This window comes from Rhagoletis pomonella, unplaced genomic scaffold, assembly GCF_013731165.1.
Source record: "Rhagoletis pomonella isolate Grant_MI unplaced genomic scaffold, Rhpom_1.0 Rhpom_scaffold_00006, whole genome shotgun sequence".
In the NCBI taxonomy this organism is placed as follows: Eukaryota; Metazoa; Arthropoda; class Insecta; order Diptera; family Tephritidae; genus Rhagoletis; species Rhagoletis pomonella.
Genome location: NW_023458560.1, coordinates 80,832,124 through 80,850,576, shown reverse-complemented (window position 1 = coordinate 80,850,576; position 18,453 = coordinate 80,832,124). Strand labels below are relative to the sequence as shown.

Genomic DNA, 18,453 nt, shown 5'->3' with positions numbered 1-18,453 from the left:
GCTTGTTTTGTATGGAAAAAGGTTTCACAAGCAAATGGATTTTAACAACTTATAAGTTTCGTGAGAAAAAATTAAAAATATTTGACATTTTGACATTGACCAAATAATTTGAAAATAAATCAAAACAGCTGCTCTACTGATCTACCTGTTCAATGTACCTTGCCTTGGGCCCAAGAATGGTACGGTTTGAGCGAAGTTGGCAGCCATGCTGCTGCTACATCGCTTGTCATTTGTTTCTTTAGCGATTATTTCCGCAGTTACATTTTTTGTTTTTCTTCGAATTTATGTTTTAATTAATATTAAGTGCACGTTTAAACTATAATTTACACAAAAATGTTATTGTGAAATATCTATTATTTATTGTGCCAACGATCTTTTCCGCGTTCAGCCTGCAGCGATGTAAATGTATTATGATTTGCCCAGAGATCATTTGTCTGTACTCATTTGCCATAATTCTAGGAATTCCGATTTCTTCTGCAGCTTTGGCAGATGTTTTCCACGAAGATTTGCTTGCTATTTGATTTTATGCATATATTTTCGACTAGCCAACACTCTGGCCGATGTTTCCTCTAGGAACGCTAACGCCCTCTCTGCCACATTTACCACCACCACTTTGGCCATACAAACTGATTTGAAGCCCATAAATGGTACAATAAATTATCGTATAAATGGAAAAACGAATCGAGACAATAAACCTTGGTTCGATGGGCGCGGTTTGGATATGCAGCACACACAGTGTGTGCGACATGGACGCTGCGAAAAGCTTGTCAACAGCACTTGTTTGGGTGCTAAAATTCCGTATAACTTCACTAGCCTTGATCTCACTGACTACCGGAATCAGGAGCAAATGTTGAAGCACTTACACAGCTATCGCGCCCTGAGAAATGTACCGAAATGCTGGGCAGTCATACAGGTACGTTAATATAATTTGCAATTAACAAACAACTACGAAAACTAATAACAAAAACGAATGTGTTTTAGCCATTTCTTTGCTCCGTGTTTATGCCAAAGTGTGAACAAATGAATGGCAAGGACATGGTGTATCTGCCTTCGGTAGAAATGTGTCGCAAGACTTGGGAACCGTGTCGCATACTCTACAACACATCATATTTTCCCGAGTTTCTACGTTGTAATGAAACTTTATTTCCACCAAAGTGTACGAACGATGTGCAAGAGATGAAATTTAATGCTACTGGTAGCTGTCTCGCTCCACTGGTGCCAGTAGAATCGAGTAGTAGCAACTATCCTGGCATTGAAGGTTGTGGTGTGCAATGCAAAGATCCTTTGTACACCGATGATGAGCATCGGCAAATACATAAATTAATTAGTTGGCTTGGTACAATATGCTGTCTCGCAAACTTTTTTGTGGTGGCCACTTTCGTAATTGATTGGGAGAATGCAAATAAATATCCAGCACTGATCGTATTCTACATCAATTTGTGCTTCATGATTGTATGTTTGGGGTGAGTGACAAAATAAAAAAGCGGAACTGTTAATAGCTAATTCTAAAACATGGGTTATCATAGAAGATACTTTTTTAATACAATTTTCTCACTAGGTGGTTGGCACAGTTTACACCCGGGTCGCGCGAAGATATCGTGTGCCGCAAAGATGGCACCTTGCGTCATTCGGAACCCACAGCCGGTGAGAATCTTTCCTGTATCGTCGTTTTTGTGCTGGTATACTATTTTCTTACCGCTGCGATGGTTTGGTTTGTCTTTCTTACGTACACTTGGCACCTACGAGCTGTGGGCAACGTTCAGGACCGTATTGATAAAAAAGGCTCTTACTTCCATTTAGTCGCGTGGTCTCTACCCCTTGTGCTAACCATCACCACAATGGCGCTGAGTGAAGTAGATGGCAATAGTACTGTTGGTATTTGCTTTGTTGGGTATTTGAATCATCCGATGCGAGCTGGCCTATTGCTGGGACCATTGTGCGGCGTTATATTGGTAGGTGGCTACTTTGTCATACGCGGCATGATAATGCTTTTTGGATTAAAACACTTTGCAAACGACATTAAATCGGCATCGGCAAGCAATAAGATTCATCTAATTATTGTGAGAATGGGGCTCTGTTCGGTGTTTACACTTTTATTTATACTAGCTGCCATTGCATGCCACGTAAATGAGTTTCGAAACTCCCACCAATGGGCCGAGAGCTTGCGGATGTTCATTATGTGAGTAATTTATTGGCATTTCGGTACACCTTTCACTAAGATATCTTTAAAACAACGTTTCTTCTCTCAGCTGCCGCATTTCAACCGAAGAGCAGTGTAGAATTGAAAATCGGCCCAGCATTGCCTTGTTGCAGCTGCATTTACTCTGCCTCTTTGGATCGGGGATTGTCATGTCAACATGGTGCTGGACACCTTCTTCAATAGAAACTTGGCGGCGTTACATAAGAAAGTAGGTTACTTCACTTAATGTTATAAATTTTTTTAAGCAATTTTTGTTCCCCAGAAAATGTGGTAAGGATGTCGCCGAGGAAGTTAAAATGCCAAAACACAAAGTTATTGCCCAAACTTGGGCCAAACGCAAGGAGTTTGAGGATAAGGGGAGGCTCTCTATTACTCTGTATAATACACATACCGATCCTGTAGGTTTGAACTTCGACGTAAATGATCTAAATTCTTCTGAAACAAATGAAATTAGTTCCACATGGGCAAATTATTTGCCACAATTTGTTAAGCGTCGCATGGCTCTCACCGGTGCGGGAGCCACAAACTCTTCCAGTCAAGGCCCTCGAAAAAATTCCGTTGACTCAGAAATAAGTTTTAGCGTACGTCATGTTTCTGTGGAATCGCGACGAAATTCTGTGGACTCTCAGGTGCGTTCTTGTCATTCAAAACTACTCTAACCGATAATGTATATAAACCTTCAGGTATCTGTGAAAATTGCCGAAATGAAAACAAAAGTTGCCTCGCGCTCGCGAAGCAGCCATCATCATCACAACCACAGCAGTAAACAGGCGTCTGCCACGAACAAGCGCTCACAAAAACGACGCGACTTTATATCCTCAGCCACTTCTGGCCGTAAATATAGTGGACGTCGAGAGAGCAGCACTTCCATTGAGTCGCAAGTCATTGCCTTGAAAAAGACTACATATCCGAACGCAAGTCACAAAGTCGGTTTATTTGCCCATCAAAGTACAAAGAAGCATCATTCACATGGTAGCAAAATGATGAAACGGCGCAGCGCAAATGCGGGTGAGTACATGCATACATACAAGTGCTTATAATTTGGATTTAAAAATTAAACGGTTACCCTACAGGTTTGGATCCCGCTGATATCAGTGCATTTTTGGCCAAAAACGGTCAGTTCTTAATGCCTTTCCTCCAGCAGCAAGGCTTAAGCAGCTCGTCCGATGCGGACAATTCTCATGCTTCATTCAAAATTCAAGATTCCCGCTTAGACGTAGTACTGAAGCAAGATCTAAGTGACGACTACAACGACGGCGGGAATATAGATGCACAGCCTCGCAATGGCCCACGAATCGAAGAAATAGACACAGATATTCATGAGCGCAATATTAAAAAACAAATAGCGTTAGAAAATTTACTAAAAAATATGCAGCAGTCTAATGAATCGGCCACAAATCGAAATTCTCGCAACTCCACACGCAGTCGTCATTCACGAAAATCCCAGGCTACCAGTTCCGCTGCTGTTGCTGCGGCGGCCGTAATGGCCAATGGCAATAATCGGCGTTCCCAACGCAGTGGCAAAGGAAGGAAACAAAGTTCTAGGCGTTCGAATGTCGCTGCAGTCGCCGCATTGCAGAAGGACAATGAAAATGTTCTTAATATTTCCGAAATGAATTTGCATTTAGCACGAGATCTCAATTGCGATGCTGCTGATTCCTTTACTTCATCATGCACATCCTCTGAACTCGACTTGCCACTGGTCTTAACATTACATAGCTCGTACTCCGGACTATCTACCGGCAAGCCAAATTCACGAAGCAGCAAAACAAGCTGCGATGTGGGTATACAAGCCAATGCCTTTGAAATAGCTACGCACAATTTGACATCCTACGACGAAGATGAACTGAAAATGGCGATGCGACAATTAAATGCAAAGGGTGTGCGCCAGAAAAGTGAATATGCAGATGAGGCAGTTGATGCAACCGAAATGCAAACGTTGTTGCACAACAACAATAAGCACAAGGAAGCAATGTTGTTGAGCGAATCCGAGAAACTAAAATTATTGTTGCTGCCATCGAAGTAGAGTTGAATGGTGCTCGCAGCACATACATACATACATACATTCATATAAACATATAATGCTCAATAAGATCTGAAAGGAACCACTGATCTAAACGTTCTTCAATCTCAGAAATCACTTTTTGATTTTGTACTTATTTTAAAATGCACTGTGGTGTGATTTTTAATTACTCCTAGGAAGAGTATTTTACACTAAACAGTATAACATTATAATGTTTAGACTTAATTGAAACATCAGTAGACACTAGGTTCAAATTTTATACTACTATAATAAAATTTTACACTCCTAAGCGCACATCCTGCAGCATTTACATCATTTGAAATTGTCATCTGAATAATACTCACACGTATATCGCAAAACACAAATAATGAATTTGCAAAATAATATACATATTTGCATACATATTACAAACTTGAACTGACTTATAAACATATTTTGTTGTATACATATTTATATAAAATACCTGGTGTGATGAATACGTAAGTGACTAATACAGGAAAATTACATGTATAGGCATGTATCAGTGTACTGCAGCAAGCTACTTACATTTTGAGCTACTTGAAAGCTTACTTGTATTCACTGGGCTTGGTTCGAAGCAAGCAAGTAAATGCTTGGCTTGCTTGTTGAATTTCAACTCATATTCGGACTTGATTTACTTCAAACACATCCAAGTGTATGTCCAACGCTGCTACCGTTTTCGTTTGCGTTCAAGCTATGATTTAAATTGGGTTGTTTGAAACAAGTGCGAATCATACTGGCGCTTGTATTTTTTTCAAATAGCTTGAAAACGTAAATGACGCGGCTTGTGCAGTACACTGGCATATATATAGTTAATTACATAAACCTTGTAATTGTTAAGTGTAAGTTAGTTAGTGCCTTAAGACTAAACTATTTTTACAATTAACAAAACTATATTCTTAAAATTTTGTATGTATGTATACTCCAAGAAAAATTGTTTCGTAATTGCGAAATCGTATAATAAAAAATACCAATCATTTTATTTGGTACTTACCTAAAATAAAATTGAAGTTTAATTAAAATTACTTGTTCAAGCGTTTCTCAGTTTGCGAAAGTCTAATAGTATTTCCAACTCCTTTGTGAAGACATAACAACAGATCACTCGATCTTTGCACTCTTCATTCTCAGCAATCGCAACTCTGGACTCCAAATTATTTTATTTAAAAATTCACCCAAGAAATAGCAAAATACTGTGAAGCCCAATAAAGCACTGAGCATAAAGTATCGCATTGGTAAATTAATAATTTCCAACAGTGGATATACCCAATGACCAGAGAAAAAGCGCACTATATGCATCCAAATTATATAGAGTACCATAAATATAATAGTACCCGTGAGTCCTGCCGTGCGACTTGGATACTGACGGAAGCAAGTAAACATATCGAGTATAGCGAGCATAGCAACATTGGTATGAACGATATGATTCAGCCAGCTGTGAAGGGAAAATGTACGTACATACACATGTTTAGAAACGTTTACTTGGATATATCGTAATCATCAATGCAAATGGCCCTATATGACATTTTACAAAAGGATAAAATACTTTTTAAATTGACTAAGAGATCTGGTTTAAAGGCGAAAATAAACCTCTCATTATTTTAAGTATTTTGATATAACCAAAATAATGGAATATTTAAAAAGTGAACTTCTGATATCCTCAAAAATGGCCTTTTGCATTGATGATGACGATATGTACTTATTGGCAGCATAATTACTTGGGAAAAATAGCGTCTAGCGCCTTGGGGAAAATGAGCTCCCGATCATAGGCATATATAACCCAAAAGGAAATGCAGACATTATGTGCTATGGGAAAAGCCCAAGTGGCGAAGATATAATCTCGCAACTTACGCACACCCGGCATCAGCCTCGTCTGACCGACTTCATTGGAGCCAACTAAGTCATTTAGAAGCGCAACAAAGTGATATAGTGCTTGCAATATCTAGAAAGGCGAGACTCAAAAAACAAGTCGCAAAATAATTAAACTGTAAATTACAAACCACATCCAGAAAGGTAAGGTATTTAAATTTTCCTCCCCAACGCGTCTTTAACTCTTCCTCCTCCGGCAAACGCTGAGGCCAATGCACATTAAACCAGTGATAGTAAATGCCATAGGTGAACTGTAACAGTCCAATGATGTGTGTGAGCATCCTCAGGTAAGAGAAGGCACCCTACGGTTGTGCAAATACGTACATACATATGTTTATGGCTTTACTAAATTTACACGCTTAAGGCTCTGTTATGCATACTTGGCATTGCATGCACTGCTATACCATTTTTACGTAGAAATCAAAAACCAACAGACTTTTACGTATGTAATGCTGTGCGTTGGGTAACAGCTTACACGCGAAGCTCATTTAACAGATTCCTTATGTGACAACTCTCAAGCAATGCCAAGTATGCATAACGGAGCCTTTACCTGTGTATACGCATCGTTCGTTGTTGTCAGGCGTTCCTCAACGATCGCATTTTGCACTTTCGCCTGCTGCTGTTCCTTTAGTTTCTTCTTGCTTTTTGTCATTTTAGATACTAATTTACTGGAGTCGGAATTATGATTATACTGCTTATATTTAATTTAACTTTTAACTAATTATTCCACTACCACTTGCGCCACACATAGATCTCACAAAGTCCACTGTCCACTTGCCAAGTGGAATCGAAAATGTGGCGAACTCTTCGTGTACAGTTGCTCTCAAACTGTGGTGGTGATAAGGCAATTCATGTTAGAGAAGTTACGAATATTTGCATTCGTATTCGCTTATGGTAATGATTCGTATCATTTTAAACATTCGCATCGACATGCGCGCGAGTGTTTAACAAATTTTGCTTTAAGTCGTATACGCAACCGAGAACGAATTTTGCATTCCTCGAAAGCATAACGTCAAAACGAAGTGTTTGTTGTAATTCAAACTATCATTGGGCGTATACTACGGTTTTCTTACATATTTTTGTGAAAAAAGAGAAAAAGGTACAACCCATGTTTGCAACGGCAATATATGACCGTTCCATTATTCTTTCACTAACCGGCCGTCTTCACATGCTAGAAAATCTTGCTTGCGTTTTGCTTTTTTCTCTCGCAAGCGAGATTGAGTTTTGTTGACTGGGCATTTGACTGCATACTTTTTCATTCGTAAAATGTCGCCAAAAAGAAGGATCGATATTTTCAGGCCAAATATGTATTTTCCATCAAAATAAACGAAGAATTCTGTGAAATGAGAAAATACCTGTCACACAACAAAAATGATAGTTGAAAGCATGCGAGTATGCATAAAGTATGCTTCGTTCTTTTTGCGGTCTACATGTTCGAGATCTCGCATGCCTATAACATAGTGTCAGTAACGTCGATAACGATGTTTAACCGGAGATTGGTGTCAACCAGGCTTTGAGCAAATGGCCCTAGGGGCCATATTGGCAGCATAATTACTACTTGCAAGAAAGTTGCCATACAAATAAAACTATACAATGAAATTACAGAGGCACTCAAATTGAAAAAATATATATATAATTTTTATAATTTTTTAACATTTCCATTAGAACTTTTCGGCTAAATTATTCGGACAATTTGGTCGAAACCGAACCGAATCCGAACTTCATGGCCGAACTGTTGTATATGTATTTCAAGGGAAACTTTCCAGCCAGCAAAGAAACGTAAATTTTGTCGTCAGTGCAGTCTAGTACAATTTTCCGTATCCGGAAACGAATAGGAAACGACTACAGTTAACATTCATTTTCGTATCCGGAAAACGTTCGAAAAAGATGATGTTATTTGAAAGCAATAATTGTATATTATTTGTTCAAGCTGAACATTTGAAAGCACGCACGCGTAGTCGGCAGTGGCTGAGCGTGCAGAGGAGCGTGCCGTTATTTGTTAGCTTCCACAAGGGGCGGGTTCGAATTCCGTCAGACGCTTCCTAATTTTATTTTTTTTTTAACCATGAAAAAGAATCTTTGAAGTACAGAATGAACGCGTACGCTTCAGTACGTATTGAACGGAAAAATTAATTAGACTAATTTCAGAAAAAACATTCGAAAAAGTATCCGTTTCACAAACAATTTTCCGTAGTTGTTTGCCGCACACTTTAGTGGGAAAAGGATCGTCAAAGTACCCGAAAATGGAATCGGTAAACGGACAAAAATCCGCACTTCATCTACTTTTTTCCTTTTTCGGATCGGTTTTCGGATTTTTTTCTGGCTGGGTTAGTTTAATTTACACACTTTGTTATTTAATTTTATTACTCACCATTGCATTTAATCCATTTCCGTTGTCATTTTAATACAACCCAATGAATAAAAAAAGCCCTCATCAAATATTCAATATCGTTTAAAGCATTTATTTAAAATTCATTATTATTGGCTTGCAACTTTGTAACGAACTCCAGTGCGCTGATATGAATATATTTAGAGTAAATGATAATATCTGCTCTCATATTTGCTAGCATTTGTTCAACGAGATGTTTCTGTGTAATTAAATCTAAGTGACCTGAATAAATAAGTTAAATTGTGTTATACATATAACCATAAATACATATGTATTTAAAATTTGTATCGCTGAATTAACTGGGTTCATTATACTTACATACATATTTAGCATGCAAACTATATTTCAAATATTTTAGTTTTTATAGGAATTGACTACACAAAGTTTTTATTTGGTTAGATTTTCGCATTGTTTTGGCTTTAATCGAGCTACATACGATATATTAAATACATTGTAGAAATTCATGCAAAGCTTTTGATTTAAAATATCGTAAGAAACTTCTCTTTGTTTTCTAATTTGCTAATTGGTTTTCTCCCTCTCCTGAATATCAACAATATTTAAATCACCTTTTCTGAATGCAATATTTAATAAACTGAGAATTAAAGTTGTTTATTTGATTTTGCGTTGCGCCAACTTCAGTTCTTTGGCCCAAACAATGTTGTTCATGAATTCACCAAGCAGGTACAAACATAACGTAAAAGCCAGTACAGCCACAAAAAAGACAACACGCTGTGGCAATTGCAATACCTCAAGCACGGGATATACCCAAACACCTGAGTAGTGCTTAACCACATGAATCCAAACTAGGTAGCTGAGCATAAACGCGGCGAGACCTGTAATACCTTGGCTTCGCTTGGGATAGGCACGGAATGATGTGAAAAGCTCCAGAATAATGAAGACCACAATATTAGTGTGCACAACGTGATTCAGCCAACTGAAAAGAAAATATATATAAATGAAGCAACTATGAAAGATAGAACATTGTGGAAGACAATACAAGTCTAATACATCACACCTACCTTGGAAACACTGCATCCAATACCCGTGGGAATACCAGCTCACGGTCTATAGCATATAAAGTCCAGAATGTTATGCCTACATTCAAAGCCACTGGAAAAGCCAAAGCTGACATCAGGTAATCCTTGACCTTGCGGATGGTTGGTATACGTTTCGGCGCAACTTCATTTGTTCCCACAAAGTCATTTATAAGGGAAATAATGTAGTAGAGTGATTGAATAATCTATGAAACAGAAGAAAAAGTTAGTCCTTGACATATATATGTATGTACATATATATATTTTTTTTAATAAATATTGGAAATTTCCAAGGATATTCAAGGATAAAGTTTTAAAAGGACATTTTCAACACTTATTCGTCCTGATGCAGCAAAAAATATTTTTTTTTTCAATTCTATACATTTTTTTTCTTTTAATTGATACCCATATTGTTATTCTACAATGCGCAAAATCTTTAAAATAATTTTTTTTATTCAATCATATCGTAGAAATTTCGGTCCTTTAAAAAAAATCCTGACGTCAGAGAGAAAACTTAAAACGGCAGTTATACTATATTTGGGTCCTAGTTTTGTGAATACATACATATATTAGTTGCGTTTTTTTACTCATTTCCAGTAAAATCCAGTAAAAGTTTTTACGAATTTTCATGTTTTGGCGTTTTCGTACGCAAAAACTTGCAAAGTAGGGGAAATTGAGAGAGCGAAAAATGACAGTTGAAGTTGCAAGTTTTTACTGGATTTTACTGGATAAATTTTTACTTGTAAGAATTTGCCAGTACGAAAAACAGCTGATCGCATGTTACTGGATGAAATTTAAACTAATAAGGCAACTGTTTGTGGGTTTTTATTGTTGAATTTCACAAAATAAACCTATTTAAATACAAAATATATTGTTTTATTAGGAATTTACTGCGAATAAACAAACAATTTATCAGCTGTTCATGAAACTTGCAAATTATTACTGGAAAAGCGTTCGCGTACTTTTTTGCAAATTTTTTCTATGAGAGCGAATTCTTAGTAATAAAGTTACTGGAGAGTTGCTGGCAAGTTACTGGATAATTTGTAAAAAAACACAACTATTGCTTTTTTCGTATATTTTAAAAATTTTTGGTTCTTGTGGCACGGTGTAACGTACATTTCATCGAATTATAAGTCTCTACATCGTTTTATAAAATACAAAATTTTAGTTAGTTACGGCTTTTTTGCATTTCAGCGACGATGTGAAATATTTACACACTTTTTTTTTGTATTTTTTTTTTTGATTATGACTCTATTGAAGTAAATGAGCGATATGTATAAACCTAAGCATGACTGTGCTTTGCAAGCCTGAACAAGCAAACTCGAATTTGCTGGGAAAACGCATTCAAAGTTTGTTCAATTCAAGGCCGATTTGCCTTGGATTAATTCAAACAGTTGGTATACAAAAAAGACATATGGAAAGACAAATTTTTGGAAAGTTAAGTTATCTGTTAAACTCAACATATTTTCTTTATTAAGATTATTCATTGTATTATGAATTCTCCAAAAACCGTAAATTTAGAATTACTTCTCTATATTATTAAACGTGACGCGCCATAAAATCTTATCAATTATTCTTAAAAGATTTATGGATAGACTCTATCGTCCAAAGAGCATAACATTTTCATAGCCATTGCATATGCAAGTCATACCCAGATAGAATTCGCCATTTCCTTTAACCTCAAGCCAACACAAACTTTATACTAGCGACGACTAGTAAAATTTATTCCATAAATGATAAGATAAAATTGCAGCTTTGTTGCAAAAGGTTATGAATATGTATTAATAATGCTAAGTGTGCGTCCTGATATGAGAACACAAATTGAGGAACCTAGAATTATACGCCGCCTTTTTTCAATTTTCTCAAGGCAGAATCACAATCAGAAAATACTTATTGTTTTTGTAACACCATAAAAACTGCCCAAACAGTTTTGAGGAATAGTCCTGAAGTAACAGCACTTGGCCAGATATACATAAATCTAGGTCGTTCCAGTTACATACACCTGGTTAACGTGAGAAAGATCAAACCAGGTTCTATGGCAATACGCATCTCTAACCAATCAGCCACAGCGGCCGCAAAGGAAGACTACTCATACGAAATAATGCTTGATGTCATTATTTTAACTTTATTACCGCATCCAGAAATGTTAAGTATTTAAATTTTCCTCCAAAGCCACTATTCCTATTCGCCTCTGTTTCAGGAAGCTTTACATAAGTATAGTCGTAGTAAACAGCATAGGAAAATTGCACAGCCGCCGTTAAATGAACCAATGTACGCAAAGCCTTATAAACTCCTTGATGCAAGGCGTCAGCCGCATTCACGTTATTTGATTTGCCTCTGACCATTTTCAGCACTAATAACATTAATCAATAATTATGAAGAGACGATCTTTGCTCTGTTCGTATATATATGTAAATTGTAACGATTAATAGCGGGTTACTGTCTGACTAACAATACACACATTTAATTAATTGAATTGATAATAAACAAACACAATCAGCGCCCGCTGCTCTATTCCGAAGCGGACAAAAAAATCAATGAAACTAGAATGTCATGCAGAATGCAGTGTTGCCAAGCTTCAGATTTGAGAACGCACTAAGAACTCAAGAAAAATCGGGTTTTTCTTGAAAAATGCACCAAATTTTGATCAAAGTATTTAATAATAAAAAGTTTTTTGTAGGGATGCTGATTTAAATTAATAAAAATCAATGTTTCCTGCTCGACGGTCGAGTTTTTTCTGCTTTCTATTAAGTCAAATATTTTCGTCCAAGTAACGATAACATTCTTGTTCTTATTTTATTAATAGGCAGCTGTGTCCAGCGTTGCCGCTTCGCTTAGATTCAAGAAAAACGTATAAATAATTTCGTGACTGTTTATATGTTATATTTTTCTTCGCTTTGCATAATTTTTTCTGCAATTCCTGTCAAACGAAAGCAAAAACCAAAAATAAAGTTTCATGAACTATGTGGTAGTTTAAATCTACACTGCAGTCTCTTATGATCTCGTGAACTAAAGGAACATAAAAAACTTTTCTTTCCGACTGCTTGACACTGAAACATAACGAAATTTGATTTTCTTTTTAATATGCCTTATTTGAGCGCATAGTGGGAAAAATCTGTGTCAAAAATTTGTTGGTTCGCTTATGATTGTCATTGTGCCATGATTTTGTTTCCATTTTTGTAAAGCTGCTAAAATATTTACGATTGATATTAATTTTTTTATCATTTAGTATCTTCAAACTAAAAAATGAAGCACCAAAAAACGCACCAAGCACCAAACTCAAAAATTTTGGCGTTTTGAATAAAGAAAAGCACTACATTTAGTGCGAAAAGCACGACTCTGGCAACAGTGGTGGAATGTGATGAAGAAAACTGACAGCTCTGTCCGAAGCATATCAGTGGCGCTCAAACTTTTTATAGTTTATGGCTATCAAACTGTTAATTTGGTCCCAAACCGATTTCGGTAGAGCATTTTTCGGTCCCAAAACACAGTTTCGGTGCCAGTGTGATCGAAAAATCGCAAAAACATCGCAATTATAGCAGAAAATTATAGAAAACATATACCGAGAACATCTCATGCTTAAATGTAGGCAAATTTTCAAATTATTTCCACCATGCCTGACAGCTAGAAAAAAAGTACACAAAAGAACTGGTTAGGTTTTTCATATTACCCCCGAATTTCTCAAGAGGAAATTGAAGCATTATTGCATCAGCACTGACCGTCAGGTGACCGGTCATTTGCCAGTAAGATTTCTTGTAGGGAAGCCAACTCTTTTTTTTTGTTATATGCAAAAGTGATAATTCATTTGATATACAGTATGCTGGCAAAACTTTTTGAAATATGATGAATGTTTTGAAAAAAAAAAAAAACAAATAAAATCAAAATCAAAATAGATAAAATGATAGCATTTTTAATTGGTAACAAGGAAATCCAACAAAATAAAATAGAATCTACGTCTGAGGGCTAGTAAAATACGTAAAAAAATTTGTGAATATTAACACTGTAAGATAAATTTTTTAGAAGTAGAAAGATAATACTATTTTTCTGAAAAATTCTGAAAATTTTTTATATGGAAAAAATGCGTGGTTCGGAGTTTTAATGCTCTTACCCCCTAGGATTGTCCAATAACGAAAAAAAGTATACCCCTATTTTGAAATCAAAAAATATCCACAGGTGGCTCAAAGCGCTCAAAGTTGTACATGTATTTTATATCGGAAGACTCTGGTTCACTTCAGGAGACTTTTGATAACAATACCCAATTGTTTATTTAACAATTTTTTAATACTTACGATGTTTTATTAGTCCCTCCACTGCATTCTTCGGGGTTTTGGGGGTTTTTGGCGGACCTATAAATTATAGTTACTACGAAAAAATGGTTAAATAAACAATCGGGTATTATTATTGCGAATCTCTTGCAAAGAAACAGAGTTTTAAGAATTATGTACCATTTCTACGAAAAGTTTTTTTGTCCATATAAAACAACGTGCGACTAAAACCCAAAAATGTATAAAACTACCGAACAAATCAATGTATTCACAAAACTAGGAGCCAAATATAGTATAACTGCGTTTTTAATTTTTCTCTCTGACGTCAGGATTTTTTTTTTAAGGACTGATTTTTCTAGGATATGATTGAACAAAAAAAATTATTTAAAAGATTTGGTGCATGTACAATAACAATATGGGTATCAATTAAAAGGAAAAGCTCTGTAGAATTGAAAAAAACTAAATTTTTTAGTTCACCAGGACGAATAAGTGTTGAAAATGTCCTTTTAAAATGTTATCCTTGAATATCCTTGGAAATTTCCAATATTTATTTTTGAAAAAAATATATGTCAAGGACTTATATGTAAACTACCACATCCTCGAATTTCGTCCTTCTAACTTTATTAGTTTTAGATTAAAAAAAAAATTACACTTCCCTTTATAAGAAATTGATAGTTAAAATATACACATATGAAGATACTGAAATCATTACACTGTACAGCACTCGGCTGGGTATCGGACTAAATCATTTTTTTTTAAGAGATTGATAGGTAAAAAAGTAATTTCTCCATTTTTCAAAGTTACCCTCCGATATCGAGATATGGGCCTTCGAAGTTCGAAATAGGACCTTTCGTAAAAATTATTTTTTATTATTATATGTAACTATGGTGCTATAAGGGGCCAAAGGTCGGATCTTCGAGACATTAAGTTACGTTTTTTTCTATTCTACAGAATTTTTTCTTTTAGTTGATACCCATATTGTTGTTCTACAATGCACCTAGTCTTTTGAATGATTTTTTTATTCAATCATATTTTAAAAATTTCGAAGTCCTTTTAAAAAAATCCAGCCGTCAGAGAGTAAAAATAAAAACGCTATTTTACTATATTTGGCCCCCGGTTTTGTGAATATATTGATTTTTTCGTGTGTAAAGTTGACTGTCGCACGGTGAAATACATGGAAAACTTTGAGCGCTTTAAGCGACCACTAAATATTTTTTGATTCCAAAATAAAAAAAAATAAGGGTATACTTTTTCGGTATAGAACAATCCTAGGGGGTGAGAGCGTAAAATTCCAACTTTACTTATTCACATGCATTTGTGGACCACCCTAATGTACATACGTATACCCAATCGACCATTTGGTAAGAGAAGTGCAATAGTGCCTGAGAGCAGGCTCACATTAACAGGCAATTGCAACCTTTTCTCAATCTCACTTGTATAAAGTGTATTAAAATATATAGGTCCAATTTTGTATTCCACCTGAAATAATTAAAAAAATTTATTGTGTTCCAAATGCAACCGTGGACGCCAGCTGGCAGTGAAGCTTGCAAATATTTGCTCATTTCTGTTCACGACAAACTTAGTAAGTTTCTCTCTTCGGGAGAGTAAGATACCATATTCTCTGAATTTTGATTCTGGCTAATTCTTACTGGCTTTTGCATGGCGAACAGAACTGTTGAAAGTAGCACAATCATTCACTTTATATTTTATGCGATGCCATGGCTCTCGTAGCAATTTTTTATACGCCCCCTATTACAACGCATTGGCTTCACTTTTATTATCGCAACACTTTCCCTTTAGTTTCTGTTTTCATCTCAAAGTTTTTGCATCTAACATGGGAGTAGCTATTCTAAAATTTTTGACGCTCCTGATATCCGCCTCCTTGAGCACCAGTAACAAGCGACTCCTGGGGAATCCCGGTTTCGATAGTGCCGACTCGTGGGAGTCCGGATACCTGCCTTGTGCACTCGAAGAGGTTGTTTTCCCCGAAACATATCCAGCCGTGCTACCACTTCCAACCAAAGTGGACATCAGCGGAATCGTGTTACCCCGCGATGGTGCCCTTCTGCTCAGCGACGAGTCGACAATTACGCTTGGAGGAGAATTGCAGCAGAGAGAATGTCAAAATGGACGTAGTCGCCGTGCTTACTTAAAAATGCCTGTGACAAGAAAGTGGTATAACCCAAGTAGTTGGCTAAGTCCCGCGTCTCAAGCCCAAAACACGGCTATACCACATTTGGAACGCGTTCCCTGTGACAACGAGACAGTGGTAATGCCACGTAGTGGACCGCTTTCGATTGATTTAGAGAATGTTCCTTATTTGAGGATGGGCCATCTGAATTTGGCCGGATCTCTCATATCGAATGACTATCTAAATTACTTGATACACACTGATATCGGTCAGCTTTTATTCAAAAATAGTCTGGATACAATGGCGCAGTATTATCACCAGGATCCCTGCGGCTGTCACATAGACGCTTTAGTATTTTCGGAACCCATTTGCAAGAATGTGGCAGGGGAATGCGACCGGCCGCACTGTCTGGTGCCGGTAACGCCTCTTGCAAGTTGCTGTCCAATATGTGGTTCTGTGTTGTCATTCCAAATGGATTACTGCAGCGAACGGAATTTAAATAAATTACGGGAACTATTAGCAGCTTCTGTTCAGGAACAAGAGCTTACAACCGACTTAGATTATCACATTACCTACGTAAATGCAGAGCCATATGGAAACTACTTAGAGGCCATTATTGTCGATCGTGAAGCATACTCCGAGAAGAGCGTGAAGTTTGTGGCCCAATTGAATGCAAGCACCGATTGGTCAAAAGTCTTTGAAAGATCGTACAAAATGGATATTCTTATATCTGGACGCCCCTACAATCCGAATATAACATTTGGCTCTGTGCTGCTCATCATTTTGTGCTTGATGTTTGTCTCGGTGGTGGCTTTGGTAATTTTCGCACACTATGCACCCGATCATCGCTATTTGCGCTACGTACCGCAGTGGGTCTATGATCCGAGACGTTGGCGTGCATTGTTAGTACGTCCCTCCGTCATGTTTGCACGGTTTGATAATGTTACGGCCACCGGTGCAGAGGCAGATGCGACCGATGGCATTGCCATGGGCTACGATGCCGAAAGTGGGCAGGTAAGGGAGCGCGCTTTCGATAATCCGATGTTTGGCGAGAAATTAAGAGAGACCGGTGCCGCAACTACTGCAGCCGGTTTTGCATCAACCAGTGCAGCAGCAGCAGCAGCTGGCAGCACTTCAACAACGAAAGCAGCTATGGTTGTTGGCTTGTCAAAAGCCACAGAACAAAAGGTGGCAATGAAGTCAAGTGGCAACAAATTGGAAAGTGTTACGTTGGTCGATGCCATGGAGGGTGGAGACATTGAGGAGGAACAAGAATTGACTGAAATCACACTCGGCGATTCGTCGGCCAACAACAGTGATGACGAGGAGGAAACAAAGGAGTAGTAAAGTGAACGAGAAACCTCAAATGCATATGCATGGCATATATATAAATATTAGTATCTGGATAGGATGAGCTAAAATATTTATAATTAATATATATATGTAATCATTGATTCTAATAAATATAAATAGTAACTCGTTATTAAGTACGAGTAATCATGCGAAAGTGTTTTTTTTTTTAAAACAAATTGAGAATTTCAGGATTCTGAAAAATTTGTATGTAAAGTTATCTAATTTACTTCAAATGGAAATGGTCAGGTTATCTTTACGTATCATAAAATCTCCTTTAAAATTGCATTCAGTCATTAGTGCATATTTTGCAGCAAATACCTTGTTTTGCATATCTTGCGAAAATCCCGGTTTTTGCATATTTATGTACAATCATTGAAATTTAGTGCGATATCTCTTGACAAAATATTGCCTATAATTTTTTCCCGAATACTCATCTGTAACTAACTGCTAACTGTCTGCATGATTATAAACTACTTTTATCCATAAATATCGAGCCCTGACCGCCATAAAGACGTAAGCGAAATTTTTTTTTTGCAAATTTTCTTTTTGACGCAGTAATGTTAGATAATCTAGATGCATATCTGCATCAAAAATACAATTTTGAAAAAATGTCGCTTACATCTTTTTGGCGGTCTCGACATGTACTCTATTTTGAAATAAATTGTTTTCGTTCTTTTCTTGTTAAAATGCGTGTGTTATTTATTTTTGTACCGGCAATAAAACATTAGGAAAATATTTTTAATTGCATATTTTACTTTTTTATAGCGCATATTTTTGAAATTTGTGTGCATATCGTCGCCCGTATGCCAGAAACATGAATGTGTAAAAATGAAAATTTTGGGAAAAATGTCGCTTACGTTATTTTGGCGGTTAGGGCTCGATATGTATACACAATTTTCGCCCAAGTCCGTTGGATGTTTCTAATTTAGTTACACACTTTCACTGTTCAACGGCCACGACCGCATTTAATCAATAAATTAACAAAACACCACAAAGTAGATTCCGCTGCACTCAACTCAAGCCGATAAGCAGCTCGAGTATAACCATTTATTTTTATATGCTTTCATCTTTAGCACTTTGCTGGTTTATCAGCTGTCTGTTCGCCTTTCAGGGGCTTCTAAATAAATATGTATTCTGCCAAACCACCCGCACATCTGTTAAATATGTACATACA

At 36.7% G+C, this 18,453-nt stretch overlaps 4 protein-coding genes across 6 annotated transcripts; 2 read left to right on the top strand and 2 right to left on the bottom strand.

The window, feature by feature from the left end:
* Positions 1–206: 206 nt before the first annotated feature.
* LOC118741424 (protein smoothened) lies at positions 207–4,644 on the top strand. Its single transcript, XM_036473395.1, has 7 exons — positions 207–913; positions 982–1,463; positions 1,559–2,179; positions 2,250–2,408; positions 2,463–2,829; positions 2,884–3,208; positions 3,274–4,644. The coding sequence occupies exons 1-7, from the start codon at positions 404–406 to the stop codon at positions 4,224–4,226; spliced, it is 3,417 nt and encodes a 1,138-aa protein (XP_036329288.1). The 5' UTR covers positions 207–403; the 3' UTR covers positions 4,227–4,644.
* On the bottom strand, positions 4,622–7,057 carry LOC118741425 (androgen-induced gene 1 protein). Of its 2 annotated transcripts, none has more exons than XM_036473398.1 (4): positions 6,658–7,057; positions 6,239–6,358; positions 5,957–6,180; positions 4,622–5,673 (listed from the first exon to the last, which is right to left on the bottom strand). In XM_036473398.1, exons 1-4 carry the CDS (start codon positions 6,757–6,759, stop codon positions 5,340–5,342), a joined length of 780 nt encoding a protein of 259 aa, XP_036329291.1. In that variant the 5' UTR covers positions 6,760–7,057; the 3' UTR covers positions 4,622–5,339. The 2 variants fall into 2 exon arrangements, with proteins under 2 accessions (XP_036329291.1, XP_036329289.1); XM_036473396.1 differs by having other exon boundaries at positions 6,239–6,409; positions 6,658–7,049.
* Positions 7,058–8,541: 1,484 nt separating this feature from the next.
* Positions 8,542–12,080, bottom strand: LOC118741423 (androgen-induced gene 1 protein). Of its 2 annotated transcripts, XM_036473394.1 has the most exons (4): positions 11,663–12,080; positions 9,516–9,736; positions 9,063–9,430; positions 8,542–8,718 (listed from the first exon to the last, which is right to left on the bottom strand). In XM_036473394.1, exons 1-3 carry the CDS (start codon positions 11,891–11,893, stop codon positions 9,106–9,108), a joined length of 777 nt encoding a protein of 258 aa, XP_036329287.1. In that variant the 5' UTR covers positions 11,894–12,080; the 3' UTR covers positions 8,542–8,718; positions 9,063–9,105. The 2 variants fall into 2 exon arrangements, with proteins under 2 accessions (XP_036329287.1, XP_036329286.1); XM_036473393.1 differs by lacking the exon at positions 8,542–8,718 and having other exon boundaries at positions 8,849–9,430.
* Positions 12,081–15,586: 3,506 nt separating this feature from the next.
* LOC118741422 (protein amnionless-like) lies at positions 15,587–17,374 on the top strand. The gene has a single exon (XM_036473392.1). The coding sequence runs from the start codon at positions 15,630–15,632 to the stop codon at positions 17,268–17,270; it is 1,641 nt and encodes a 546-aa protein (XP_036329285.1). The 5' UTR covers positions 15,587–15,629; the 3' UTR covers positions 17,271–17,374.
* Positions 17,375–18,453: the final 1,079 nt, after the last annotated feature.

Bases quoted from the DNA above. Each gene is read 5' to 3' on its own strand.
- LOC118741424 (XM_036473395.1), top strand. From the start codon at position 404: ATGTATTATGATTTGCCCAGAGATCATTTGTCTGTACTCATTTGCCAT. The intron at 2,180-2,249 runs GTGAGTAATTTA...TTCTTCTCTCAG, and splicing joins AGCTTGCGGATGTTCATTAT to CTGCCGCATTTCAACCGAAG. The intron at 3,209-3,273 runs GTGAGTACATGC...GTTACCCTACAG, and splicing joins ACGGCGCAGCGCAAATGCGG to GTTTGGATCCCGCTGATATC.
- LOC118741425 (XM_036473396.1), bottom strand. From the start codon at position 6,759: ATGACAAAAAGCAAGAAGAAACTAAAGGAACAGCAGCAGGCGAAAGTG. The intron at 6,410-6,657 runs GTAAAGGCTCCG...GCACAACCGTAG, and splicing joins CGAACGATGCGTATACACAG to GGTGCCTTCTCTTACCTGAG. The intron at 6,181-6,238 runs GTTTGTAATTTA...TCGCCTTTCTAG, and splicing joins ACCTTACCTTTCTGGATGTG to ATATTGCAAGCACTATATCA.
- LOC118741423 (XM_036473394.1), bottom strand. From the start codon at position 11,893: ATGTTATTAGTGCTGAAAATGGTCAGAGGCAAATCAAATAACGTGAAT. The intron at 9,737-11,662 runs GTAATAAAGTTA...TCTGTTTCATAG, and splicing joins ACTTAACATTTCTGGATGCG to ATTATTCAATCACTCTACTA. The intron at 9,431-9,515 runs GTAGGTGTGATG...TTTTCTTTTCAG, and splicing joins TTGGATGCAGTGTTTCCAAG to TTGGCTGAATCACGTTGTGC.
- LOC118741422 (XM_036473392.1), top strand. From the start codon at position 15,630: ATGGGAGTAGCTATTCTAAAATTTTTGACGCTCCTGATATCCGCCTCC.